The sequence below is a fragment of the Echinops telfairi genome, unplaced genomic scaffold (assembly GCF_000313985.2).
Source record: "Echinops telfairi isolate 266 unplaced genomic scaffold, ASM31398v2 ScPeMD7_30;HRSCAF=105, whole genome shotgun sequence".
NCBI classification, from domain to species: Eukaryota; Metazoa; Chordata; class Mammalia; order Afrosoricida; family Tenrecidae; genus Echinops; species Echinops telfairi.
This window is the reverse complement of record NW_022103927.1, coordinates 4,463,095-4,489,537: the sequence shown is the minus strand read 5'-3', so window position 1 is coordinate 4,489,537 and position 26,443 is coordinate 4,463,095. Positions and strand designations below refer to the sequence as shown.

The window sequence follows — 26,443 nt, the reverse complement described above, 5'->3', positions numbered from 1 at the left end:
GGGGGCTGCAGAGGAGAGAGGCCGGGTGGTGGTGGTGGGGGGCTGGTGCCGGCAGGTGGGTATTTATAGCTTATATTTTGGGGTACGCGTGCTGGCTGTGAGCATGGCCTGGGTGGTGGGGAGCAAGCCCTGAGGCCCTCCCAGCCCCTGGGCTGCTCTGTCCCCAGCTTCCTTCAGACAAAGCTGAGACTTTCAGCCACTGTGTGTGTGCCGCGCCTTGCATCATACCCAGGGACCCTCGTGTGCAGTCGCTTGGGGGGGGGGGGGCAGCTCTCTTTTTTTCCCTCGCTGCCTTGACAGCTCCAACCTTATAATTTTACCTTCTCGCGCCTTGCATGTGCTTCCTGAAGATAAGGCTTTACTAGACAAAGGGCGTGACCTCTTTTGAAGACTCAATATAGGTGGTTAAATTCCCGGCTGGAAACTTAACTGCCCAGGGGCAGCACCCGAGGCTCCCGCGCCCTGGCACTCCAGACTAGCACAACCTTGGGGTGTCGCCTTGTTCACAGAGGGAGCTGCTTTCCAGGGCCCTGTTGGGGTGCAGGTCCAGGCCGATGCCTCCTCTCACCTGGCCTGATGCCCACCTGCCTTCGCTGTCTTTTCATGGGAGCCTGAGAGGGTCTCTCTCAGCTGGAAGATGGCTGGGAGAGGGGCCTCAGGAGGTGGTGTCTGGGCCCCCGGTGTGATCATGTCTGGTTCCTCAGGTTGGGGGGGGCTACTGTGTGCGCGCGCGCATGCGCGCGCGTGCATGCGCACAGGAGTGGTTGTGGAAGCTGCTTGGTGGCAGAAGGAGGTGCTGTCCACGGTGTCTCAGTGGCAGACGTGCAGGCTCAGCCACCAGCACAGGCCCCTGAGGAAGCCCCACCATCGGCTGCCAGGGCCCTCCGTGACTGCAGGGGCTGGAGGAGGGCCAGCCTGGGCTTGGACCCACGGCCTCGTCGCCTTCCCCTCCCCCAAGATGGCATCCGCTGGGCCCTCCTCCACTCACCGCCCTCGCCAGGCCCTGTCGTGGTGTGGTGGCTCCACCGGTGCCCGCAGCACCTGCTGGGTTTGCCGTGAGTGGACTTGGTGCTTTACCTCCAACGCAGGCAGGCCTTGCGCCACAGTCTACATCCCGTGTGAGCCAAAGGAGTCGAAGTGCTTCAGCCTCTGCGGTTCCTTGTCCTCGACCCCATCCACTCCATAGTCCACACTGCCCTGGACCTGACTGGCCTTCCGGCCTGGAAAGGAGGTCCGGAGGGAGCCAGGAGAGGCACCGGGTTCTTGCCTTCCCTCCCTGGTGGAGCCGCCCCAGGGATGCCCAGCACCTAGAGGGCCTGTGGCTGTGCCCTGGTGGGTGGACCATGTGTGATCTCTGGCCCCTCTGCCCATTCTCTTCCTCCCTGGGTGACTGTGCACCCGGATCAAGGGACAGGCGGGTGTGCTAATGTTACCGTCAGGAGACCCGAGAGGAGGAAGCTTCCGGGGTCACCACCATGAGGCTCCAATGGGATGAAGGTGCTGAAACCCAGGGACCGTGCAAGGGAGTGTCCCTGCCGGGGAGGGGGGGGCCCTGGACAGCTCCTTGGGGCCTGCTTCCCCAGGGGGTATATTTGCTAGCTTGTCAGGCCTCTTCCCACCCTGCTCCACAGGAGAGATCTTTGCGAACCTGTCTTGCTATTAATCTACCTGTTAGTAAAAGAGATTACAATTGCCGTAATTACAGGGCGCTGCTCTCTGCAGCAGGGACTTGGGCTGGGGGTGGGGGTGGGGGGCAGCCCCACAGGAGGCTGCTATTAAAAGACAGCCGTGTTTTGGTAGCGTGTGGGGTGGGGGGATAACAGCCTTACCCAAGGGGCTGAGGAGACTGGGACAAGAGCTGGTCAGGCCCCGGGGAAGGGCCTGGAGGTGGGTGGGGGGCTCGGGGGTGACTCGGGGAGGGCTACAGGACTGAGGGTCATGGCCGTGGCAGACCCCTCAGGGACATCCCAGGGTCTGAGACTGGTCGTCTTGTGCTTGGTGGCACACACTGGTCCTGTGTTGAAGTCACTTTCAGAAGAGACAAGGAGGGCCAGTTGTCTGGGGTGGGACAGCTGTTGTCTCCTGTGTGGGGACTCGAAGGCTAGCTGGGCACTGGGTCCCAGGGTTGTGTGGCCTGCTCCTCAGAGCCCCCAGCAAGGGTGACCCTGAGAGTGATGGCCTAGTCCTGGGGCCCCCGCAAGCACTGGGCGGCAGTGGGGGTGGAGCAGCCTGCCCCCGGGGGGCTGTTTGGCAACGTCTGAGGACATTTTTGTTGTCTGTCATGACTAGAGGGTGCTACTGGCTTCCAGATGCTGCCCCACACCCTAGGCTCCCACACTAAGGATGATTTGGCTCTGATGTTTCAGAGTATCCGTGCACAGGGGGGTGGGGACCCTGGGTGCAGCCTGGGGAAGGGAGACAGGGAGGCCCATGGACTCCATGCACTGAGCCTGGGGGTGGAGGGCCAGGGGCTAAGGAGCCGGGGGAGGCAGGACGGGAAGTGCCAAGCAGCCTGGACCAGCAGCTCTAACAGGCTGCCCTCTGGGTGGTGAGGCTGGAGATGCCAGGCCGTGGGCATGTCCAGTCTCTCCCCTCTCTCCATAGGCAGCGAGAGAACGGGACCCCAGGCCGGGTCAGTGGCCTCTGAACCCCATTCCACCATGTGGTCATTGCCCAGGAAACACCTAGGAGTGAGGGGCTTGGACCTAGTTCCTGGCTTGGGTTGGGAGGAGTTGGGGGGAAGGACATGCGGGCATGAGGGAGGACTTGCACCTGAAAGGACAGCCCCCTCACCCCACTTCTCCATCGGGCGTTGTTTCTGTTCCGCCAAGAGGCCGCCTGAGCAGCAGAGCCAGGCAGGGCGGCTGCTTCGCCAGCCAGCGAGATCGAGAGTTGGCTCCCTCTGGATGGGGCGCAGATGGCTTCCTCTGCCATTAACTCCTGTCACCAAAAGGGGCACCTCTGTGGGCCAGGCACTGCTGCCTGCGTTCACGTTTGTTCCAACTTGGCCCCACTGCAAGGTGCCCCCCCCCTACCCCCGTGTGAGAGAGAGAGAGAGACAGGGCCGGTAGTTCGGGGGCTGCAGAGGAGAGAGGCCGGGTGGTGGTGGTGGGGGGCTGGTGCCGGCAGGTGGGTATTTATAGCTTATATTTTGGGGTACGCGTGCTGGCTGTGAGCATGGCCTGGGTGGTGGGGAGCAAGCCCTGAGGCCCTCCCAGCCCCTGGGCTGCTCTGTCCCCAGCTTCCTTCAGACAAAGCTGAGACTTTCAGCCACTGTGTGTGTGCCGCGCCTTGCATCATACCCAGGGACCCTCGTGTGCAGTCGCTTGGGGGGGGGGGGCAGCTCTCTTTTTTTCCCTCGCTGCCTTGACAGCTCCAACCTTATAATTTTACCTTCTCGCGCCTTGCATGTGCTTCCTTCCCTTTCCCCTTCCTGGGGCTTTTTGCTGCTCATCGTTGGGAACCCCCTTTAGGAAGGATCCTTCCTGACATGAGAGGAGGGGCTTCCTGTCAAACATTGGGAGTCGATTTTCTGTTTGGTAAAATGTCTGTAAATAGACCGCGAGGTGGTGGTTCTACGCGAGCGTCTTTGTGTGTGTGAGTGTGTGTGTGTGTGTGTGTGTGTGTGTGTGTGTGTGTGTGTGTGTGTGTGAGAGAGAGAGAGAGAGAGAGAGAGAATGTCAGGAGCAGCGGAGAGAAAGGAAGGACAGAGAGGGAGGAGAGAGAGATGGGTGCTGGTGTCTGAGGGAACTGTGACCAGTCTTGGTTCGAATCACAAGCTCAGGAGAGACCTTCAGGGCCCCCCAAAAAAGGCAGTGCCATCTGAAGGGGAGAACTTGCCACTGTCCAGAGGGGTTGTCCTCTACCTTGAGGTTGGGACCCCGCCTCAAGGGTGGCTTGTGGGGGGGCTGTTCCTCTTCCTCCTTGCCCCCTCCCTCACCCAACCATTGATGGGAGAGCCGGCTCCTCCTTGGAGAGCGGGCTGCCTTTGGGGGAATGAGGTCTTCAGGCCCCTGCCTGTTTGCCCCTTTCTGTTTTTAATGGAAGCAGGACTCTGTGGCCTTGGATTCCTGCTCCCTCTAAGCTGTGGGTGGCTTTTACCGATCCTAGGATTCGACCTCGCCAAACGCTTTAATAATAATAATAATAAATCCCCATCGGCGTGGTTTTCTAAGCCCTGCGACTTAGTTCGCCGGCTGGCCAGGCCAGGGACTGCTCTTGTCTTGCGTGGCTCCTCAGCTGCCGCCGCCTCTGAATCCATTTTGAGTTACTCTTCCCCGGCCCTGGTAGAAAATGTCGGCTCTGCCTGCTCTCCGCGCGCGAACAAAGGTGCAGAACGAGTTTTTGGCTGCTTCGTCCAGGAAATAAATTCCTCCCTGGTGCCAGAAACCATTGAGGAGTGCCATGTGCTGAGCTCGGGGGCCCAGAGCTTGGGTAGGGCTATTCCTCGGGGCAAGGATGAGGGAAAGGCAGGAGAAGCAGCCTTTGGAAACAGGATCTGGCTGCCTGGGTGTCTCCATGTTCCTTGGGTCACAAAGCTGAGAACCTGCAGGGTCCCCACTGTCCTGCACCCGGCTTTCCCCAGACAGTGCTGCTTGTACGGCTGCACACAAGGATCTCGCTCACAGCCCCTGAAAGCCAGCCGCAGACTTGGGGCCGTGCCTGCTGCTGCCGGCCTTGATGCATGTAACTCAGGGTCCAGTTTCTCCTCATGAGCTATTCTTTTCGGGGACCCAGTCAGACGTCCAGTTGCTACTCTCCCCTCAAAGCCAAAAGTGACCACCCCCCTGAGATGCCTGGCTCCCTGTTCTCACTACTCCATGCTTCTGCCCGCGCTGGTGGCCTGGTTGTCTAGCCAAGTAAGTACCTGAGCCCTTACAACCAAATGAATCCCAGGTCTGGCTCAGTGACTGGAGGCTCGTGGGCGCGCTCACTCCACGGCCTCTTCCTTTCCTCGACGCTTCTCCTCCCTCCCGGCTATTAAAGGTTGAGGTAGAGCTCATAGAACATAAAATGCACCCTCTCCTGCTATACATTCCATTGGTTTCCCGTGGCGTCTCAGAGTTAAGTCACCATCAGTAGAACATTTTAATCACCCCGACAGAATCTACCCCAGACCCTTTAAGCCACCCACCTCAATCCCCCCCTTGTCCCTGGCCACCGCTCATCTGCTTCCAGACCCCATGGATTCGCCAGAGCGGGTCGCACGCTCTGTGGTCTTGTGTGTCTAGCTTCTTTCAGTTAGAGCGATGTTTGTGAGGTTTGAACACAGTGTTTCAATGTGTGGTAGCGCTTCGATCCCTTTAACGGCCAGATAATATCCTACCGTCTGCACACGGCTTTAAAAAAAGGTTTATTATCCACCCATCCACTTAGGGGGGCTTCTACCTTCTGGGTACTGGGATGTGTGCCGCCATGAACATGTGTAGAGGTGGGGTGTGTGTATGTGGGGGGGGGGTGCGCGCAGACATACGTTTTCAATTCCCCTGGGCTAGTCAGCGGGTCAAATCCACGAGCCACTCCTCCGGAGAAAGAAGAGGCTTTTTCTATGTCCGTAAAAAGAGTGACAGTCTCGGAAACCCACAGGGACAGTTCCGTCCTGCCCCAGAGTCGCGATGAGTTGGCATCGAGTTTTAGTGTCGGTGAGTTTTAGTGTCGGTGTCTGGTAAGGAAGTGATTGTCTCCTGGGTCTTCAGTCCATTTTCACACAGCCCCAGGCAGCGCCATGTTCTAGAGTGGGCGTCCAGGTACTGACCATCCAGCAGAACCCTCTTCCATTTCCCCTCCGCCTGCTCAGCTGTTCTGGGTCTCTGATCACCACCACCCCCCCTCTGCTGACCGCTCTTTCTCCCCATTGTTGGTTGAGATGCCTCTCTCCCTGGTCTTTTGAGCCTCAGCCTGCATACCCCCCCTCCCCATTTCTCATCCCAGAGGCAGCCCTTCCCCCTTGCACTTTGTCCCTTGTCACCCAGCTTTCCCCTGGTCGCTCCAGGCAGCTCCTCTGGTTTTGTACCTGCTGGTAGTTGACATCGCACAGGGCAAATGAAGCTGAGGGGCTGAGAATCCATGCCTGCGTGCAGGTCACTGGTCCATGTGCACCCAACACCTGTGCACCTTCAGACCCACAAACTACCGAGTTTCCTGCCACCCTCCGGCCGCTGGCCCTGGAAAATTCACACCCCTATGGCCTCCTGGGAAAAGTATAGGCAGTGGAAGGAACTGGAAGCTCCTGAAGGAAATTCCTGAGAAGCCAGCCCCTCTAACCACAACGGGTGGCGGAGGCCTCCGGGGGACTCCTGTCCCAGGGCCTTGTGCCCATCCGCCCTTTCCTGCCCTCTGAAGGCACTAGTGGTGGTGGAGACTGGTACCATCATCGGGGAGCTAGCTCCCTGTGGGGACAGGGGAAGCCCCAGGGCCCACCTCTGGGCCCTCTGGGACAGGGCCGCGGTCCGGGAGAGCCGTGGACTCTGCCTCTGAGCTAGGGCTCAGGAGGCATTCTCAGTGTTTAGGACATTTCCTGCCTTCTGCCCCACCCACACCATCCCTGGAGCCCTGAAGCCCCAGGGCTGCTAAGGTGGGTGGGGTCAAGCTCTCAGGCTCCCCAGGGCAGGTGGGGCAGGCAGGTGGGGAGTGGCCCAGGCTGAGGCACCACTCTGGGAAGAGGAGGTGTCTGGGCACTCACCAGGTGGTTCTTGTGTGCTCAGGTGCGTAAGGGGCAAGGGATGGGTGCTCCCTACTGCGCAGGTGCAGGAGCTCAGAGAGGGGACCGCGGGCTGGCGGGGAGGGGGCAGTGCGTTCCCACGAGAGGGCTGGGACACACCCTTCCTGGAGTCCCACGGGTCAGGCTCTTTCCTGCCCCCTTAGTCCTCGGGAATCTCTCAGCACCGCCCCGCCCCCGGGGGGAGGCTAGGGGTGGGGGGTCGCTGGCGGGTTTACCTGCTTCTCTGGGCAGGGAGAGGCCGGCGCCCCAGGAGGTGCACGGGGGCTTCCCTCCCGGCAGCGCCAGCCTTCCTCCCCCTCCTCCCCGACAGCCCGCTCCTCTCCCGGGGCCTCTTCCCCACGTGGCTTATTACAACTCCAGTTGTTCGGGTCCTGACCTCCAGAGCCTTCCCTATTGACCCCTGACCAGCGATACTAATCTGTGTCAACAGGCCCCAGGGGTTAAAGAAACACAACCCGCCGCCGCGGCCGCCGCGGCCGCTGGAACAGGTGCCGGGAGGGCGGGGCGGCAAGAAAGGAGCGCCCCCGCCCCGCGCCCCCCGCACCCCATCCTCCGGGCCCGGCCCGGCCTGCGCTCGGGTTTCCTTTCATTCCCCGCCGTCCTCCCCCTCCCAGCCGCCGCCGCCGCCGCCACGTTCCGTCTGTCGGTCTGTCCTTGGCTCGCCAGTGTGGGGTCACTTGTTCCAGCATCGGGTGGTACCAGGGGTGGTGGCTCACTGGCGGGGCGCGAGGCGGGGTGGGGGGCAGGCGGGAGCAGCTGGCTGTCATCTGATCTGCTCCCCCACCCCCTGTCTCTACAGAAATGCCCTCTACCCTCGTCGTTCAGGACCTCCCACCTCGGCCCATTGGATCCCCTGGAGGGCTTTCCTCACAGGGCCCTGCTTGTTCCGTGCAGGACCCCTCTACCCCATTGTCCCCAGGCGCCCCCGGGGGCTACTTTGGGGAGGTTGAGGCCCATGGCTGGCTACCCAGGCAGAGTGTCCGGACAAGAGCCTCCCTGGTCAGCCAGGGGAGCCCAGCCTGAGTCACCTGAGGTTGGGTCAGGGATGGTGGACCCGTGGGAGGCAGGGGATGCTGTCCATGTGTTGTTGGGGGGGTCTCCCAGAGGAACCCCTAGCCTTCCCTGCATTTGTGGGGACCACCAGAGTGAGAGGGCCAAGAGAAGCAGGCGATGTTGGCGGCCTCTTTCTTGGCGTGAGTCTAGAACTCGAACACACACACACACACACACACACACACACACACACACACGCCACCACCACACCACACCACACCACCCTTTGCCACATCCATCAGGCAAACCTAGGCTGTGCTCAGACCAGCCTGGACTCCGGGGATAGGGAGGTGCTGCTCCCTCTTGCCAATGCTCATCCCCCACCCCACCCGCAGACCCCTGGTCCTTGCTCTGCCTGAGCACTGCAGGCCTGGTACCTGGGAGTCAAGGAGCCCCCAGGTCCCCTTCCTCCAACTCACAGGGAGACAGCAACCCAGACAGCAGACCTGGCCAGCCTCCACTGGGTCATGGCCGGCCTGTACAGCCTCCCGCCTGTGTCTCTGGCTGCGGGTCACGTGCCTTTTCCTAGGGTGGGGGGCTTAGCCTTGCACCTCCTGCCAGGTGTCTGGGGAGGGGTTGCTCTGGAGGTAGAAAGCAGGGAAGAATAGGTTTGACCTGTGTATATTTGTTTCTCTTTTGGGGGGTCGGGATTCCTTGCCAACTCTGCAGCCTCTGGAGACCCAGAGGGAGTCAGGCTGTGCCTCCCCCACCCCCCACTCCGCTTCTCTTCTGACTCCACTCCTGTGTGCCCCCCCACTCCTCCAGACCCCCTCCCCAGCTCCATCTTCCTCTTGGCTATAACTCTCTGGCAGGGCTGGGCAGCAATAGACAACTCTCCAAACTTCTTCTTTTTTTTTCAATTTCCCAAACTTTTCCAGATGCCAAGAAGGGGCCAGAGAAACCCTGCACGCCTCAGCAGAGGAGGTGGGGGGGGGGGGGAGACTGTTCCAGGGCCTTCCCCCTTCTCCACTCCCCACCTTCCTTCTGAGGAAATGAGTCACTTGGGCCCCTTTAGAAGGAGTCTACCCCAGGGCCTGGGGTCCAGAATTCAGCAATTGCACCCCTGTTGCCCCCCAGGATCCCCTTCTGTCCCACCCACCCCCAGCACAGGGCAGGGGAGCAGAGTCTGAGGAGACTTGTTGGCAGTCTCCTGAGGAACGTCAGTGCCACATGGCCAAGGAAGTGGCTTTCTGGGGTCCAGAGGGTGGCTGTAGGAGAGCCAGCCCCCTATCCTAGGGGAGGTTAGGAGCAGAGATGGGAACCCCAGCTCCAAGTGAGTGTTCTCACCCTTGAGTCTCTGGACTTGGCCCAGGGAGTGGGGGGACAGACCGGGAGGGGACAGCATGTGGGGAGCAGTGCAAAGTACTGGTACCTTTCCCAGCCCCATCTCTATCCCCACCCCCAAAGGGGTTCTGCCCCCACCTCTCCAGGCTCTGTCCATCCACTCCCTGGACACCTCCTAAAACAAAGGCCTCTTTGTGGTCCTGGCCCCCTGGCCTGCTGCCAGCCGCATTCTTTACGTGTTTCCTGAGCACAGATCCCGGCTCCGTGGTCAGCTCCTCCCCCCTCGGCCTCCCCGCCAGCCAGGCCCCACTCTCCAAGCTCTTGCCCTGAGCAGCCCCTGGCCCGGCTGTGGTCTGACCACCTACTCCCACCCCAACTCTCTTCAGGGTCATCCCACAGTCCCCTTCTTCCCTTTCTTTGCTCCTGCAGTCAATGGAGAAGGGAACCCCCCCCTGTACCCCTTCTGTCTGGGAGGGGGCTCACTCCAACCTGGGGCAAGGGGGTATGTGTACTGTGCTGGGGAGCTTCAGGAATGGGGGGAACTTAGCTCTGAGCACTCTCAGGATGAAGCCACAGAGCCTCCACGATGTTCTCATCTGTAAAAATGGGGGAGAGGTGAAGCTGCTGACATGGGATTAAGTGTCAGCAGAGGCTCTGGTAACTGGAAACTGCTCTTGAGCTGCTCCTGGGCCGTGTGTGTGTGTGTGTGTGTGTGTGTGTGTGTGTGTGTGTGTTATTCCATGAAGGTTCAGGGGATGGCTGAGGTACTTGGAGGAGGGGTCCTGCCCCGAGAGCCTCCCATCCTGTGGGACACCCAGAGCGGCAAGCCTTCTCCTGGGAGTGCTCTGGGGGTCCTCCCTGGCACCTAGGCAACTCACCCTGCCAGGCCGGGCCCCACCCTCTGGGACCCTGGCTATCCTGATGCCCACCTCCCTCTTTGTTTGCAGGCACCCACGCTGTCACCTCTTGGGCGCCTCTCTGGGTCTGATGGGGACTGGGGAAGGTAGGAGAGCCCCAGGGAAGGCCATTGGCCAACAGGCAGACTTTCCTTCCACAACATCACATCGAAGGCTTCGGACCCCAGACACACGCCCACCACCTCCCCTCACAGACACACACGATCTTCAATGGCCGCTCCTCCCCACCCCCCCTTGCTAAAAAATGTTCATAATTTGGAAAGAAAAGGAGCTTTTTACAAGCTGGCGGCTCTAGGGAACTTTCCGTTGATTCTTTCTGGCCTCGTGATGGGTGGGGCCCGCTTTTCCCTAACCTCCCGCTTCCAGCACTCCTAATATCTCCCCCCCTCCAGCCCTACCAGATACACACACCCGTAGGAGACCACCCTAGGGTGGCTATATACCAGTTATCCCAAGAGGGTAGTGCAGCGGGGAAGTGGGCTGAGGCCCGAGGGCCCGCTTGTACCTTCTGGGGTCCCTTGCAAGCCTTGGGCATGAACCCCCCTCCTCCTCGCCTTCCCTCCCCCCCATCCCCCCACCCGCACCCCAGATGTTAGCCTGAATCAGTGCCCCACCCCACCCCCCAGCCCCGGCCGGCCCCACCCTCCTGCTAGCTGAGGGTCCCCAGCCTTCTCGGAGGTGCTGAGCTCACCGCCTCGGCATCTCCCCTCCCCCTGCTGCTGGTGCGAGGGCCGGCCGCTCTCCCGAGCCAGCCGCCTCACTCCCTAATAGCTTTTTAAGTCCAACCACATGTGTCTGCGGAGAGGGAGCGGGCGGGCGAGCTGAGCGGAGCCGCCCCTCCGGGGGCCTCAGGTTCCCCGGCCTTGGCTGAGACCACCCTCCACTTGGAGCAGCCTGGGGCTGGGGGAGGGGGTGTCTGCCCATCTGCTCCCCGGCCCAGCTGGGCACGAAGGGGACCCAGGGCTGATGGGACTGGGCATGGAGTGGCTAGGTCTCTCTGGGGGAGTGGCAGGTGAAGCTCCAGCGACAATCCCCGCCCCCCCAAACCTGTCCTTGAAGTCCCAGGGGCTCAGAGAGGAGGGGCCCAAAACAGGCTAGGAGGGGGCGGCCAACCAGCTGGGTGCACGTCTGGGGGTGTGTGCCCCAAATGGGCCCCCGCTGGGGAGCTGGGTGAGGAGCCCCGGTCCTGTAGGACCCTCCTGGGCCTTGTACCCGCCCCTCCCTCAGGCTGACCCGCCAATCACCCCCTTGGACTGGGGGACACGTGTGGTTCCCTGTGCGTGTGAGTGGTTTGTGGGGAGGCATGTGGGGTGCGGTTTTGCAGGAGGGGACTGAGGGCTGAGAACCAACGGGCCCGCAGGCCTGGGGTCCTAATGAGAAAATTGCTTCCAGCCAGGGAGCCCTGCTCTGCGGCTGAAATTGCATCCAGCCCCAGCCAGCTCCGCAGCCGCAGCCCCCACCCTTCGGAAGGAGGTGGGGGAGCAGCACGGGACTCACTTGAGGAAGACGTGAGGAACAGGGCTTGCACAAGACTCAGCCCCTCAACTGACCCCCCACCACTCCCACACTTGGGGAGTCTCTGGTGGCCTCTTGGGCCTTGCTCTTGGTGGGTAGAAGGGGTGTAGGTGAGCTTGACGGATCTGGTGCTTACCTCTGGACCCTGACTGCAGGATCCAGTGATTTCTGGCCTCTCCTTCCTTCTGTTGCTTCCTGGGCATTTATGATGCGCCCACTGTGTACAGAGGGCTGGGGGTGGGGTTGACATGGGAAGCCTTTGGGGGAGCCCTTGGGCAGGTCATTTCTCCTGGTACTCCAGGAGGTACCACTGGAAATGCAGCCCCCCCAAATGTCTGTCCTTCCTTCCTTCTACTCTCAAGACCCCAGACCCCCTGCCGACCCACTTCCCCAGGGAGGGGGACTCTTCAGCCCAGAGGCTGGCTCTTCCTTCATTCGGGTGTCCCCCCACCCCCGCAGAACCAGTTACAGAGTTTGCGGGGGCCCAGGGAAAATTGAGAAGGCAGGGCATTGAGATGTGCCCCCCCCCTGGGCCCCCTGGACAGCTGGTGCCACCCAGCAGCCAGCTGGCTCTGTGGGCTCTAGCCCTTCAGGTCTGCCGGCCTCTGATCTGCCTCTGCCCTCCCCAGGGGACCGGGAGGTCCCACATAGGAGAGAGACCTGGCAGACCCCGGGGAATTTGTCTCCAAGCCTGGACGACGCAGGTCCACCCCAGACAGGCCATGGCATAGGCTCCTTCTCTGGACTGTAGACTAGTGGATGGAGAGGAGAGGATGGTCTCCCTGCTGAAGCTCTGGGAGAGTCTCAAGGCAAGGAAGGCTGCCAATGTCACTCAGGGATGGCCTGGGAGCCACACCCCTGTGGGAGGTGGACCAGGTGGTCAGCTGCAGGCAGGGGGAGGTGGGGGGGAAACTGGCAGTCTGTCCACCAGGGACCTTCCTGCCCCCCCGGGGTGCAGCTCCCCCAGAGCTGCTGGCAAGTCGTCAGGGTTGTGCAGAGCTGGGAGCAGAGCAGGAGTACTGGAAGGGAGGGAAGGAGGCAGGAGGAAGGAAACAACCCCATTGTCATCCCCCAAATTATTGGCTGGGATGGCGGGGGAGGAGGCGGAAAGCCGACATTGTTTACTTAATTAAAAGTAAACAACAATTTGCCGCTGCCAGCCTCCCATTAGCTGTTCACTGAGCCCCAAGAGGAGCTGGGGACTGAGCTTTCCTTCCCCCACCCCACCCACAAGCCCAGCTCCCTTCTTCAACACCCCCCAATCTCTGCTCACCCTTCCCCCCGTCTGCCCTGTGGAGGGGACTGTGGGTACAGAGAAGGATGTCAGTAACATCCCAGGGCTGTCGCAGCCGTGGGGCAGGGGCACTGGGAGACCCCTCGTGGGGGCACCCAGCCATGGAGGCAGGTTCAGGGGACTCAGAGAGCGATGGGGGTGTCCAGCAGGGTGGAAACTAGTGGGCAGGGGAGCTTCCTCCAACTCCCCAATGCTCACTTCCCCCCAAACACACACTTTTTCTCCTTTTTCTTTTGAGTAACACCCTCCTCCCATCTCTGAGCTCTGCTCCCACAGAGGGACTATTGAGGGCACCTGGGTGGCCCAGGACAGAGACCCAACTTCCTGGGTTCCAGGGAAGTGGGACTGCTAGAAGCAGGGGTGGGGTGGGGCTGGCCAGGGCTGTTCCAGGGATTTGCCTGGGTTGGACTTCAACTGGAGACCACCCAACTCCCACTTCTCTGGACAAGATGGAAGAGAGAGGTAGCCAGAGGCCAGGGGTGCTGGGCAGGGCCTCATGCTGGCCTCCCTTGCTTGACCTCTGTGTGGTCCAGACACTGAGTGGGCATGACCACCCCTTTCAGGGCTCGGTCCCAGGCAAGCCCTCTCCCTTCTCACACTGGCTGCAGGATCGGGGCTGGGCCCTGGGCTTATGGTGTGAAGAGCTCTGAGCCTTTACCTGCCCTCACCAGGGCGTTGAAGGCACTTGCTGGGCACTGTCAGGAGGTACAAGAAAAAAGTACCCAGACACATGAGACTCCTCCAGCCCCCACCTGCTGTATCAAGCCCTGCTGGGTCACCACCTTCTAGGGCTAGACAGGTAAGGAGGAGGAGGATTTTATAAAAATAGTTTTTTTTAAAAAGCCCTATCGGAAACACTTTGAAAACCAGGCAGGCAGGGGATTTAATCCTACCAGGGGAGAGGAGAGGGGTAGTAGGCACCCCAACACCTATGACCACCTGGGAGCCACTATTCTCTTCCCATGCCCCAGTCTGGTGGTTCTCCCCCCAGGGGTGTCTGCCAGTGCTGCAGACAAGGCAGTGGTCTCCACACTCGTGTGTGTGTGTGTGTGTGTGTGTGTGTGTGTGTGTGTGTGTGTGTTGGGATGCTTCTGGCATCGTGTTGAGGGCGGTCTACACAGTATGGCCCTCACCTAGAGTTTGTACCTCTGAGATAGGGTGCACTCTCAGGAGTCCCCCTAAAGCAGCGGTTCTCAACCTGTGGGTCGCAACCCCTTTGGGGGTCGAAGGACCCTTTCACAGGGATCACCTGATTCATAATAGTAGCAAGGTGACAGTTATGAAGTAGCAATGAAAACAATTTTATGGTTGGGGGAGTCACCACAACACAAGAAACTAACTGTATGGAAGGGTCGCTGCATCAGGAAGGTTGAAAACCACTGCCCTAAAGGGACCAGGGCTTCTTACCTAGTCAGGGGGCTCCCCCATGCCTGAGAGCCATCCTGCCCTGCCCCTCCAGGCTCCCTGCACCTTGACCTAGGAGGATTTTTGCATGCATTCACACATGCGGAGAGAAAAATCTGGGAAGTGTGTCCAGGCTTAATTGAATTAGAGGAAGAGTTTGGTAGGATGTTGTGTGGTACTTCTTGCAGACATTCTGCAGTACGATGGGGTAGTTCAGGCTCCCTGCTTGCCCCCCCAGGGGGTGTCGGGGGCAGGCCTTCTCGCTCCCCCCTCTCCTCTCTCAGGCAAAAGCCAGCCAGGTCAGGGACACCCCTGCTCCCCCCTCTGCTTTCTGCTTCTGCAGCTGGGAGGCCACTGCCAGGCACCAGAAGGCTCCTGCATCCCACCTCATCCTGATGTCCCCTGCTCTTTCTCCAGGGTTTTCTGCTGTTGGGTGCTGCTGCTCCTGTGCTGGGGGTGTGGGGTGGGAGTGTGGGGGGAGCTGGTGTGTGTGCTGTCATTAGTAGAGAGACTTTTGGGGGGCAGGGTGTAAAGTTACTAAGCTCGAGCTAAAAGACAGAAGGGTTTGCCTTGAGGTGGTCTGCAGCCCTGTAGGAGGGGCCCTGAGGCCAAGAGAAGGGGGGTGTTGAGGGGCAGCAGGAGGCACAAGTCTTTGGGGGAGACCATCTCAGCTGCCCCCATCCTGCCCCGCAAAGAGGTGAGGAAGAAGTGCTTCTTCTGTTTCCAGGGGCCTCTCCCTCCTTCCAGTCTCTGGCCACCCCTCTGGGGCTCTAGAGTGGATGGGCCTGCTGACATAGGGGCTCAGAGAGCTGAGGCAGTGGGCTCAGGCCCTGCTGCTTATCTGAAGAGCCCCCAGATTTCAAGACCCCCAAAAAACAAAAAAACAACCTGGTGGAGCCACTCCTGCCCTGAGCCAAAAGCATTGGAACATGCCCTTCTCTGGGCTGGGTCCAAGGACCACCCCAAGCAAGCGGGATGGTGGGCCTCTGGGGACACCATCTCCCGGCAGGAGCTGCCCTCTCAGGCACCCTCTCACACCCTTGCTTGTGTCTCCATGGGGTACCACCTCCCCCCACCGTCTGCAGAAACCCAAGGTCAGCCAGGTTCAGCCTTCACCCCACAGGCAGGGCCTCCGGTAGCTGGTGTCTCCAGCTTCCAGGAGGTCTGGGGGCTGTTGCCACCAGGACCCTGGGTGGCTTGGGCAAGGCAGGGGTTGAGGAGCAACCCCCTCCCCAGCCTGCAGGGAGGACTGGAGGGGGGGGGGCAGGCCCAGTGAAGTGATCCGTAGCACCCAGGGTTGGGTTGGTGGGGGCCGGCTCACCCTGGCTAACCTCCCATGGAACAAAGGGACCTTTCTCCATGCGCCGGAGGGTGCGCCCTCCCAGCCAGACGCTGCCGCCACTCTACAGCTCCGGCTTGCCGTTTCTCCATTTCTCTTCTGCCCTCTTGTTCCTGACCTCTGATTTTACTCCTCAATTTTCACTTTTTTTTTGGAGGGGGGTGTCTTTTTTAAACCTGTGTCAAGTACAGAGGCAGGCCTGTGCCTCCCATAGGTGGGGGTGGCAGGAGGGAGGTGGATTCCCTGGGCTACCTTGTCCCCGCTGCCAGCCCAGCTAGGCACCTGGCAGGCCTGCCTTCCCACCTCCTGCTTCTCTGGCCCAGTCCCCGGCCCCCTTCCTTGGGCCCCTTCCCCACAAGCTGGTCTTAATCAGGGAGGGCGGGAAGCTCGGCGCTCCCATCCAGGGGACTCGTTTCAGGGGCCGGCAGCAGTAGAAGCTGCTGCTTCCCTGGTGTGCAGCGAGGGGTCCCAGTGGCTCAGGCCTGGCAGGGGTCCTCTCCTCCCGGTTCCTCCTCCTCCAGGCCTTGTGGCTGCGGCGAGAAAGCATCAGGTCCTCCGGGAACCCGCTGCCTGCTCTCAGGCTCTACCGTTAACTCGCTGCACCACCTAGCTGCAGCATCCAGAACTGCAGCGGCCGCTTCCTCCGGTGTGAGCCGGGCCGGGCCACCCGCCGCTGGGGAACCCCTTAGGTCCTATGGGATGGGGCGTTGGAGGTGGGGATGGGGCACCGCCCACCTGGGAACTCCGTGTCATGTGCCCCTTCAGGGGGCCTGTACTGTTGCCCCCTATTAGCTGCTAACCTGAGTATGGTGTGCATGGTCCACCCTTGTGCAAGGAGCCTAACAGGCTCACCCACTGTTCAAACCTGCCACAGGGTCAGTCCTGACTCCTAGACACCCCGTGTAGGGTTTGTCGAGGCTGTCCATCGGTTTGGGAGCAGATGGCCTCAACTTTCTCCCTCCGAGCAGCTGGTGGGTGTGATCCAGCAGGGTCCCCCGAAGTCGCTCCCTGAGCCCCAGCCAGGCCTCATGTCTGAGTAGCCCTTTGTGGTTTACACAACGGTCCCCTCTCGCTCTCTGTAAGAACTGTTCCCCAGGCCCTCTGAGGGTACAGGAACGAGTGGCATGGGGAGGCAAATTTCAAACCCCAGGCTTCTGTCCAGGACCCAGGACCCAGGACCGTCCACCCTCAGGAAGGTGCCCACCCATTCTGCCCAGCCCTGCCAGGGCTCTCAGGAGCCAAGATCCCAAATTGAGGGTCTGTCCTTGTGCAGGGGGTGGGGAAGCTAGCTCCTTCTCCTGTGGTCAGGCCCCAGCAGGGAAGTCTGGATGTACAGAACCCCGGCTGCTTCAGCCAAGCCTGCTGGGACTTGGTGGCAGGCCCCGTGGGACTGTGGGTGCAGGTGGATTCCTTAGATGTGTGTGTGTCAAGGGCTGAGCCTGCAAAGGAGACTTTTCTTCCAGCTCTGGGTGCTTCTGTCCCCTGGAGGCACGGGGGCATCATGAAGCCCCAGTTGGAACAAGGGTTGACCGGAACCCCTGGCTTGGGTGATGGGGCCCTAGGGCTCCCCTGCTGGACTGTCCCAGCTGGGAGTCTGTGCTGTCCCTCTGCTAGCCTGGGCCTGGCCAGAGACTCAGTGTCAGGAGGGATGCTGGGGGCCCAGCCTCCAGGCAAGCCTCCATGCACTGCTGTCTGATTCTGACTCATAGCACAGGGCTCCTGGGTTTCTGAAGTTGGGAATCTTTACAGAAGTTGATTGGCTTGTCTTTCTCCCTCTGAGCAGCTGGTGGGTTCAAACCTCTGACCTTGCAGTTCACAGTCCCACACTTCACCAGTAGTGCCACAGGGCCCCTGCCGGCAAGACAGGGGCACCATTTGGACCCTGATGATGATGTGTGTCTGCTGCTCTCTAAGGATCATGAACCTGTGTCCCCTGCCATGAGGCGAGGGGAGTCCTCCGGCTGGAGGCCCCTCGAGGGTTACGGGCCTGGGTGCTGGTGGTATTCTGTGGGGTTGGAGGCATTGAGAGCCCTCATAGCTGGGCCACCCTGAAGACTAAAGGTCCCAGGCCTAGAGAGCTGGCTCCCACTTCCAGAATGGCCAAGGGGAGGTAGGTAGTAGGTTCCTCTGTATTCCATTTGTCCCACCTGCAGATTTCCGGAGCAGACTCACCCAAGGGGGTTGGACTCCTGAAGGTCAGACAGAGAGGGGGACAAAGGAGATCCAGGGGCCTGCAGCTCTGCCAGCCCCGCCCATTTCTTTTGGAGAGGGGACCTGCTCTGCCCTGGGTCCATGGGACTCCCTACTCCCACCTGCCTCCCTTGGCCAGTTGGTCTTTCTCGGAGTCTCCTCCTCTCCCTCTTTCATGAGGGAATGGGGGGTAGGGAGCAGTGGGGGCTCCTTGTGCTGGGACCTCCCCTCACTCCCCACCCAGACAGATGCTGGCGGCTGCACAAAGTCTAGTCCAGGCAGTTAGTTGTGTGCAAGACCTGAGTGTTTTTTGTTTTTTTTCTCCTGGGTGATTTTTAGGAAAATGTTTTCTCGTCTTCTATTTTCTTTTTGTTGTTGTTGGTTTTTTCTCTTTTTTTCCATTTTCTTTTTTCAAAGCTCATTTTATTGGGGGCTCTTACAGCCCCTACAACCATCCATGCATCAATTGTACCTAGCATCTTTGTATACATGTTGCCATTGTGATTTGCCAAACATTGACTTTCTGTTTGAGTCCTTGGTATCGGTCTTCCTTCTTCAAGGGGTGCTTCCTCGTGGGCTCTCTGCTCTGGCCCAGTGTCCCAGCTTCACTTCTCTGCGTCTTTCCAGCCCAGTCTTTTCTGGTGCCCCTACCCCACCCTGGCCCTCTATGTTGGCTTCTTGCTCTTTTAACTCTAGCTCTGGTCACTCTCTTTCTTTGTAGCCTCCTGGCCCCACCCACCCCCAGACTCCTACTGGTCCCGAGGTGGTGTGCCCCACTGAGTGGCACTCAGATACTGCGCCTTTCTCACCCCCTGGGTTGGCAGGTTGGGTTGGCGCCCTGTGGACTCTGCCCCTTTACAAATAATTAGACCAAGGACAAGTGTCTTGGGGGATGGGAGGACTAATAATAGCCCCAGGAGCAGCTGGGGGGGATGGGGGTTGTCTGGACAGGCCTGGCCTGGGCAGCTCAAAGGGCCCTGAAAGGGCAGAGCTGGAAATAGAGAGGGCTGCTAGGGGGAGGGGAGGAGCTCTGGTGGCCACCAGCAGGGTGTGGGCACCCCCCTGGGCAATAGCACCTGGTCTTGGCTGGTGGGGTGGCGAGGGCATTCCCCACTGGGTTTCTCTCCGTCCGGTGGGGGAGGGGATAGAAGATCCACGGGGCTGTAAGCCACTTCCCTGGACCTCACAGCCACATGAGTCCTGGCCCCAGGCACTCTGGGAAATGCTGACTGTGGCAGCCAGGAGAGAGGCCGGTGGTCCTCAGCTCTCTGTACCCCCAGGATCAGCATGGGTGGGACAGGCTATGGGCCCAATTTCCCCCCGGGAATCTAGAAGGAAGAACAAGGTCTCCCCTTCCCTGCATCTCCCTACTCTGCATCCAGCATAGTGACCCATCCTGAAAGCAGGTGGTTCCGCTGTGCCTCGGGACGAGGTGGGCATGGGATGGGTGAGCTTGTAGAAGGCTGTGAGCTCTCCTCTTATTTGATGGGGCCCCTCTGCCCACAGCCAGGCATGGTCCTCGGCAGGAGACACTGAAAACCACCCAGGGGACCTCAGTGCTTGGGGTGGGAGGGTTAGAACTGGAGAGGGCGCTGTGGACAAACAGCAGGGACTGGAGCTCAGAGTGAGGGGGCTGATCCGAGGATTCCAGGTGGGCCAGGCCCCCAGCTCAGTACTCTGTGCACTGCGCTTCCTCCTTGACTGTCCCCAGCCCAGCAGGTGTTACCTCTGTGCCAAGCATATGCAGGAAACCGTTTATTCTCAGCCAAGGTCACCGGGCCCCTAGGGCTGCAGAAGCCAATGGGAACTCCCCATGGCCGCAGTGTCTCTTCTCTACTGCTCCACTCACCCCAGGCTGGGTCCCCCTTGTCCTCTCGGTGCTGGGGTCAGGCCCCCCACTCCAGTGATGGCGGACCCTACGGGACTCCCCCACCCCCCTTCAGGGTGGAAGAGGAGGAGAGATGCACGCCCCCAGCCGGCCCCCATCCTCCACAAGTCTTCCCTCTGTATCTTTGAACACCTCTTTCCCAGGAATTCTGCGGGTCCCTGGAGGACCACCGGAAAGCCGAGAGTGCCCACACTGAGCTTGGGTGGGGGGTGGGGGGTGAGAACGGCTCACGTCTTGAGCATTTCTGCCTGAGGCTGGGGGGGAGCTGCGGGGGGTGGCACTTGCTACCAGCAGACCCAGGCAGCCTGTGGTTCTGATACAGAGGAGGCAGCTGCATGGAGAGCCCTTCTGCTGGCATCTCGGGGGAGGCACTGACCAGGCTACCCGACCAGAACACACCCCTCTGTCTGATGGGTGCCCCGCTGCCTGGCGCCTCTCCCATCTTCCGGTTTCCTCCTTCCGGCTGGCTTTGACTCCTGCCCAGGCCTGTCGCCCCTTGGGGAGGGAGGGGCAGCCTCTGGCCCTCCCCAGAGTGGCTCGGGCGCCATCTGCAGGGCTGCTGCTCAGGCCGGAGGGGTGCTGCCCCCTGGGACCGGCTAGAGGTGAAGTCTGCAGGAAAGCTCCTGGGAGGCTTTGGGGCGCAGCAGGAGTTCCCTTGAACCTTTTGTTTCCTTGGAGGAAAAGCAAGCATTTAGGGACACCCTTTTCATTAGGGCAGGAGAGAGAAGGGGCTTTCTACTCCGGTAAAGAGGTGCACTGTCAGAAACTCACAGGGGGCACCTCCACCCTGTCCTGTAGGGTCCCAGTGGGTCCTCAGCCACTCAATGGCAATTGTGTTTGGGTTTGTTTTGGGGGGGTTTTGTCCTCTCATTTAGAGGAGTCCTGCAGGTGACCTCAAAGTCGCTGGTTCAAACCTACCTGTTGCTCTGCAGGAGGAAGGTGAGGCCGTCTGCTTCCAAAAAGATGCACAGCCTCCCCTCCCCCTCTCCTTGCTGGGCAGTTCTCCTGTCCTGCAAGGGGCTCTGAGTCAGAACCGACCTGCTGGCTGGGCATTTGGGGTTTTCCTCATTAGGAAGGTGAGTTCCTCTGACCAATGGGGTCTGTTGCCACGGGCGGGAGGGTCAGGCAAGCTCTGCAGGAGGCTGGCCAGCTTCACGGGGGTTGGGGGAGGTGTTGGGGGGCCAAGCCTGCTCTTTGGTTTCCCAGGCACCACAGGGCAGGCTGGCCGGGCCCCCTCCTCCTCTTACACGGCCTCACTGCCATGCCTGGGTCCCCATGGAGCCCAGCAGGCCCTTGGTCCCAGATAGCAGCTGTGGGGTGGGAGGAAAGCAGAAGAACACAGTTCTTCAGAGGGGCAAAGCAGAGGGGTCCTGGGAAGAGGTGCTGAGGCCCCCCAGCCGGCCACCCAGAGCGCCTTCCTGGAGACAGGGGCCACCAGGGACAGTGAGCGGGGGTCTAGACCACAGTGTAGCTGAGCCCTGCCTGAGCCTCCTCGTCACTATCCCCTGCCCCCTCAGACCTGTCCTTTCCCAGCAGATGGCTCAAGGCAACACCTGGAGGGAGGAGGACAGGAGAGAGGCAGCTCCGAGCGTCAGGTGTGCGTGCTCCTCCGCACATGCTCCTGTAAGCACGCTGACATGCAGGCCCAGGGGGCTGGAGGTTCGGCAAGGAGGCTCCTGGAAGCCCGGTGCCCAGGCCGGGCCCTACCCTCCCGTGGCCTTTGGCTGCCCTCCCTTCTCAAGGACTTCCTGGGTGCCCCCCCCACCCCATCTCCCTTTGCCAGACGGGGAGAGCCCCTCGGTGACCCGCCTCCTGGCCACCCCTCCCCGCCCGGCTGCCTCACTCCTCCTCATTGTCTCGGATGCTGGGACTTGGGTTTCAGGAGGCACAATAGTTACATTCTCCAGCCCTGATCGCTGCAGGCCCGGCCTCTGGCTCCCCTTGAGATTGGGTTTCCCGTGCCCGGGACACTCCGGAATTGGGGAGGAGGGGCACGCGAGGGCATGGGAGGTGCCCTGAACCACATCAGCCCTTCAAAGGACAGGGTGCCGCCGCCACTGCCTAGACACCCCAGCCTGGAGCACCCCCGCCCTACCCAGGCTGCTGCTCAAACCCAGGGCCCCGGGGAGGGGCCAGAGGTGTTTGGTGCAGAGTGTACAGTGGGGAGAGACCAGGGAGTAGAGGCAGCATTGCCACACATGTGCGTGTGCCTGGGCATGTTCGGCGTGGGTGGGGGCGGTGCTCACACACACAGGGGGGTGTCCACCTTCCCCCAGAGTCAGGAGAGGCCATGGGGTGGCTGGGCAGCAGGGTTCTCTGAAGTGGAGTGTTCCCATTAGCGAGCCAAGCTGCCTCCCTCACCTAGCGGTAGCCAGAAATAGCTCCCGGCTTATGGCTGGGAAAATATATATATTAACAACACGCTGTCACGGGGGTTTCTGTGCAGCGTGGGGCTCCTCCTGGCAGCCGGCGAGGCCAGCTCCCGGGCTCTGCAGAAAGCGCCAGAAGTCCTGTTGGAGACACACAGGCCCGCATGCCCTCGCCCTCGCTGAGCGGGGCTGGCTGAACTGGGAGAGGAAGGGGGGTTGGAGACTGGGCTGTGAGGGGGAAGGAAAGAAGGACAGAGGACAGAAGGGAGCAAAGGAGAGGCCTGGCATCCGAGGGACAGGTCCCAGAAAGAGGAACCTTGAAGCTGGCAGAGCTAAGGAGAAACTGGGAAGCGAGGGTCTGGGCTGAGGCCTGCCCTGGTGGGAACACTGTGTGTGTCGGGGAAGTCACAGAGGGCATGTGGGGAACCAACAGGGGACTGGAACCCCATTGCCCAGCCTGGCTCTGCACTCGCTGAGACAGAGTGCAGGTCTATTGCCTGCCCCTTCACAGCACTTGCTTCTAGAAGCTTCCACACAAACGGGCCAGAGTTCCACAGCGCCACGGGCAGGGGAGGCAGCGGCTTGGATGCTTAGGTGGCATGAGTAGGCAGGTCCCAGTGGACAGATGGATGGACAGCAGAGCCGCTTGTGTGACCCACAGGCCAGCCTAGTCCCGGCAGCATGGAGAAGGAGCTGTGGGCTCTGAGACCCTCTTCATGAGGAATGGGGATGCTGTCTAGGCAGCCCAGCACTAACGGGCAAGGGGAGGCGGCTTCTGCCTTGAAGGGACCCCTAGCTGTCCTTGGTGGGAGGTGGGAGATCCTTGGGCCTAGTGGGTGGTGGCCATGTCCCCTGGTCCCTGGAGGGAGGCTCTCCTCTCTCCGGGAAGCCGTGGTCTTTGGAGGGGGCACAAGGAGGGGGCCAGGCTTTGAACTGGGGATGGGAACTCAGGGCACCCGGAAACTGGAAGAGCTTCCGAGGACCGGGCCACGGGCCGGACTGCAGAGGGGAGAGTGGGAGTGGGCACCTGCCAGCCCTGCTCCTGCCTCTCCACTTAACTTGCCCACAAGCCACCAGCTGGTTCATTGTCTCCACTGGGAAAGCCAACTCCGGGGGCCTCCCTGTGTGGGCCGGGGGCTCTCATCCATGCCTGCCCACCAGACACGGACCCCCCAGGGGCCTCTGGGAAGGCGGGTGGTGGCGGTGGAACGGAGCGCGGCACACGGAACAAGGGTCACAGTCAAGTGGTTGAGAAGGCCGGCACCTAGAGTTGCCCACGAGGCGGTGGTGCCCCAGCTGCCGGGCGGCGCGTCCCTGTCTGGGCTATTGGCAGTGGGCAGCTCGCGGGGCCTGCGAACGGGAGATAAAGAGTCCAGGCCGAGCGTTTTCTCTCGCTAACTGTGGATTTGTGTGTTTGTTCAGCTGGTGGCTCTGATAAGCCCCATTCTGCCAGATAAAAGCCAGCAGCCCTGAGAGGGGGCCGGAGGAGCGCGAATAAAACCACTGCGCCTCCCTTTGCTGCCACGCCACCATCCCCGGTCCTGGGTGACCACTGGCCCGGAACCCTGGGTGGCAGGGAGGGAGTCGAGGCCTGGGGTACTGCCGTGCCTAGTGACATTGGACGCTGCTGCCCCAGGCCGGTGCCAGCCCCGGGGCACAGCTCCCGCTCCCCGGAGACTCTGGAGAGCAGCAGCAGGCCTGGATCTGGGGGCAGGACTCCTCACAGAGCAAACTGCCTGCCCGTCTTGCCCATCAGCCATCCTGGGAGCCTGCCAGGATGGGACCCTGTCTGCCTGCCTGAGCCGCGTCCCTGAGATGAGGCAGCAGACCGGGGCCTGGCACCCGTCTTGTCCCTCAATGCCCTCGTGATGCCCATGTGCGGGCTTGCTCCCATGGGGGCTTTGGCAGCTCTGGAAGGGAGTGGTGGTGGCTCTGCCCTTCCCAGGCCCTCCCTGCTCGTAGTATGGCCCCCACAAGGCAGGTGGTGGGGCTCTGGCCACAGCTGCCCCTGCCGCTGGGCTGGCTTCTGAGGCTGGAGGCTGGGCCCGGGCTTCCAGTGTGTCTGCCTTTTGTCCCGAGGCTGAGCGGAGCATGCTGGGGGCTGGCGGTGGCGGCATTGTGGGCCCTGGCTGGGACCACCAGCCGTAAGATGGCTGCCAAGGTTTAAAATGGCTGCCAGCAGCGGGCGGGCGGGCGAGCTGAGCTCGGAGCCATGTGACAGCGGCACCGGGGCCCATGTCGGGGACCTGGCTCCCGTTCGCCTAATATATTGCGTCCGCCCGCAGCAATGAGGGGGGACAATGTTTTTTGGGGGGGTCCCATTTCTGGGTTTACACAGACTTGCTGCTGGAAGCGCCTTCCCGGAGCCTCCTGTCCCCGCCTCGTGGCTGGCCCAGCTCCATCTCATTTTCACCTTCTCTCTCTCCGCTCGGGCCCTGGCCTGAGTGTGCACCAGCGGAGCACAGGGGCGCGGGCTCTGGCTCCCCGCCACCCTGGCGGTGGCCAGCCATGCCCCGGCCTTCCTCCTCTTCCTCTTCCTCCTCCTTCTCCTCCTCCTCCTTCTCCAGCCTTGGACCCTGGCCTGGAGGACTGAGTGGGCATAAGCTGGGCCTGGGGCTGGAGGGTGTCGGTTCACGGGGACCCTGAGCCTGCACACCCATTCTTAAATCCATGCCTGCCGGAGCAGCAGCCTGGGGGGGCGGAGGGGGGGGGGGCGCTGGGCTCTAAGAGGCCCAAGAGTGGAAGCCTCGGCCTCTCCCTCCCAGGCCTTTGACCCCGTCAGACCCCGGGACACAGGAGTGGGCTCAGGTGACGGAGACACTCAGCCCACTTGTGGGGCAGAGAGCTTGCCCTGCGGAAACGTGCGCAGGCTCTGCCCTGAGAGGGCCCCCAGCAGAGATGGCCCCAGGTGGCGTCCTCTGTCCCTACCCTTGAAATCACCCCTGGGCTGAGCACCAGACAGAGGTGAGAGGGCTCGGCTCAGTCTGCAGGGGCCAAGGGAGCTCCGTCATCCTTGGGGCTCCAGGATGAGACTTACTGCTTTCCGGGTTAAACAACAACCAAACAAGGTTAAGAATGGGGGAGGGGGTGGCCTGCCCTTGTCTACTGGCCACACAGAGGCAGGTAGGCCACCAGGAGTGTGACTGACCCCCTCAGCCTGAGCCAGGCAGGGCGTTTGCTGTGAGAACTGGGCTGGGGGTGGGGGGTGCGGGATGGGAGGGGAATATTCTGCCTGCCCACCTCCTTCCCCATCTCCCTCCCGGAGGGCCAGCGGGACCCCGCTGCCCCCATCTCCTGGGCTGGCCTTGTTCCTGCTGGTCCCTCTCTAGTGGCCTGACTGGCAGGCCAGTGTGGTGGGGACTCTTGGGCCAGCAGGCCGGTTGGAGATGAGACCAGGAGAAGCCCCTGCCCATGCCAGGGCACCCCTGTTCAGATGGTACCCCCATGTTGTCCCCTCATGAGCAGCTGATTCTTTAACAAATGCCTGCCCACCACCAGCCCTGGCCCCCCTCTCTGCCAACCTCCCGCCAGCTGTCGTGCCTGGGCAGGCATTTGGGAGGTCCCCGTTGTGCCCCTGGCACACAAAGCTTCGAGGGCATGGGGGGTGGGGGCGGGGGGCTTTCCCAAGCTCAGCAAAATATTCACACGCACACTCCACCCTGCCCCCAGCCCCGTGTGCTCCCACCACACAATGGGCCCTTGTCTCGGGGCTCCCTTTGAGCAGCTGTGGCACTGGGGCATGAGACAGTCCAGACAGGCTGGCACAGAACGGGTGGCGGCATCAAGGGCAGACCTCCCCCTCTGGGTTGCCAGGCGCTGCCTTGCAAGTGCAGAGGTGGAGTGGGGGTGGGGGTGCGGCCGACAGGGATGGAGTTAATTAAGTCTGGGAAGGGGGCTGCCGCCGCCACCCCCCTCTGGGAGGGTAGAGTGTGTGAGAAGCTGGGGGACCCTGGGGTCCACCCCTGCTGTGGACAGAGGGTGGCTTCCCCCGGGTGTCTTTTGCTATTCCTAGGCCAGGCTGCTCAAGCAAGAGTGGCTTGGCCCCAGGGCACAGCAGGCAGTGTCTGGAGATGTGGGTGACTGTCACAGTTGAGTGGTGCTGGCATCTCGTGGGTGCAGGCTAGGGACGCCTCTCCAGGTCCTGTGGGCACAGAACAGCCCCCGCAGCAGAGTGTGACCCTGCCCAAATGTCGGCAGGGCAAAGAGGGCACCCCTGTGTGGGGTGTGAGCCTGCCCTTTCTCCCCCCTCCTCTGGCTTCCCTGCGTCATTGGCTGGGGAGGGCAAGCAGGTGGAGTGGAGGGGTTGGCCAGTCCAGGCGGGCAGCACCCCTGGCTTGGCTGGGTTTCATGAGACATTGGGTCTTGATCGGTCCTCACCTTTGTGTCTCCTGCAGAATCCGGACAATCAGATAGTTCCAACCAGCAAGGAGATGCGGACATCAAACCACTGCCCAATGGTCAGTACCCCC

At 61.3% G+C, this 26,443-nt stretch overlaps 1 protein-coding gene across 6 annotated transcripts in view; it reads left to right on the top strand.

Annotated features, from left to right (window-relative positions):
* Positions 1–26,443, top strand: part of NFIX (nuclear factor I X) — a 66,833-nt gene that overhangs the window by 21,059 nt on the left and 19,331 nt on the right. For all 6 annotated transcript variants that reach the window (XM_045289735.1, XM_045289732.1, XM_045289731.1 and 3 more), the window contains one exon: positions 26,369–26,431. In XM_045289735.1, the coding sequence (XP_045145670.1) occupies positions 26,369–26,431 (63 nt within the window). The remainder of the gene's footprint in view (positions 1–26,368; positions 26,432–26,443) is intronic.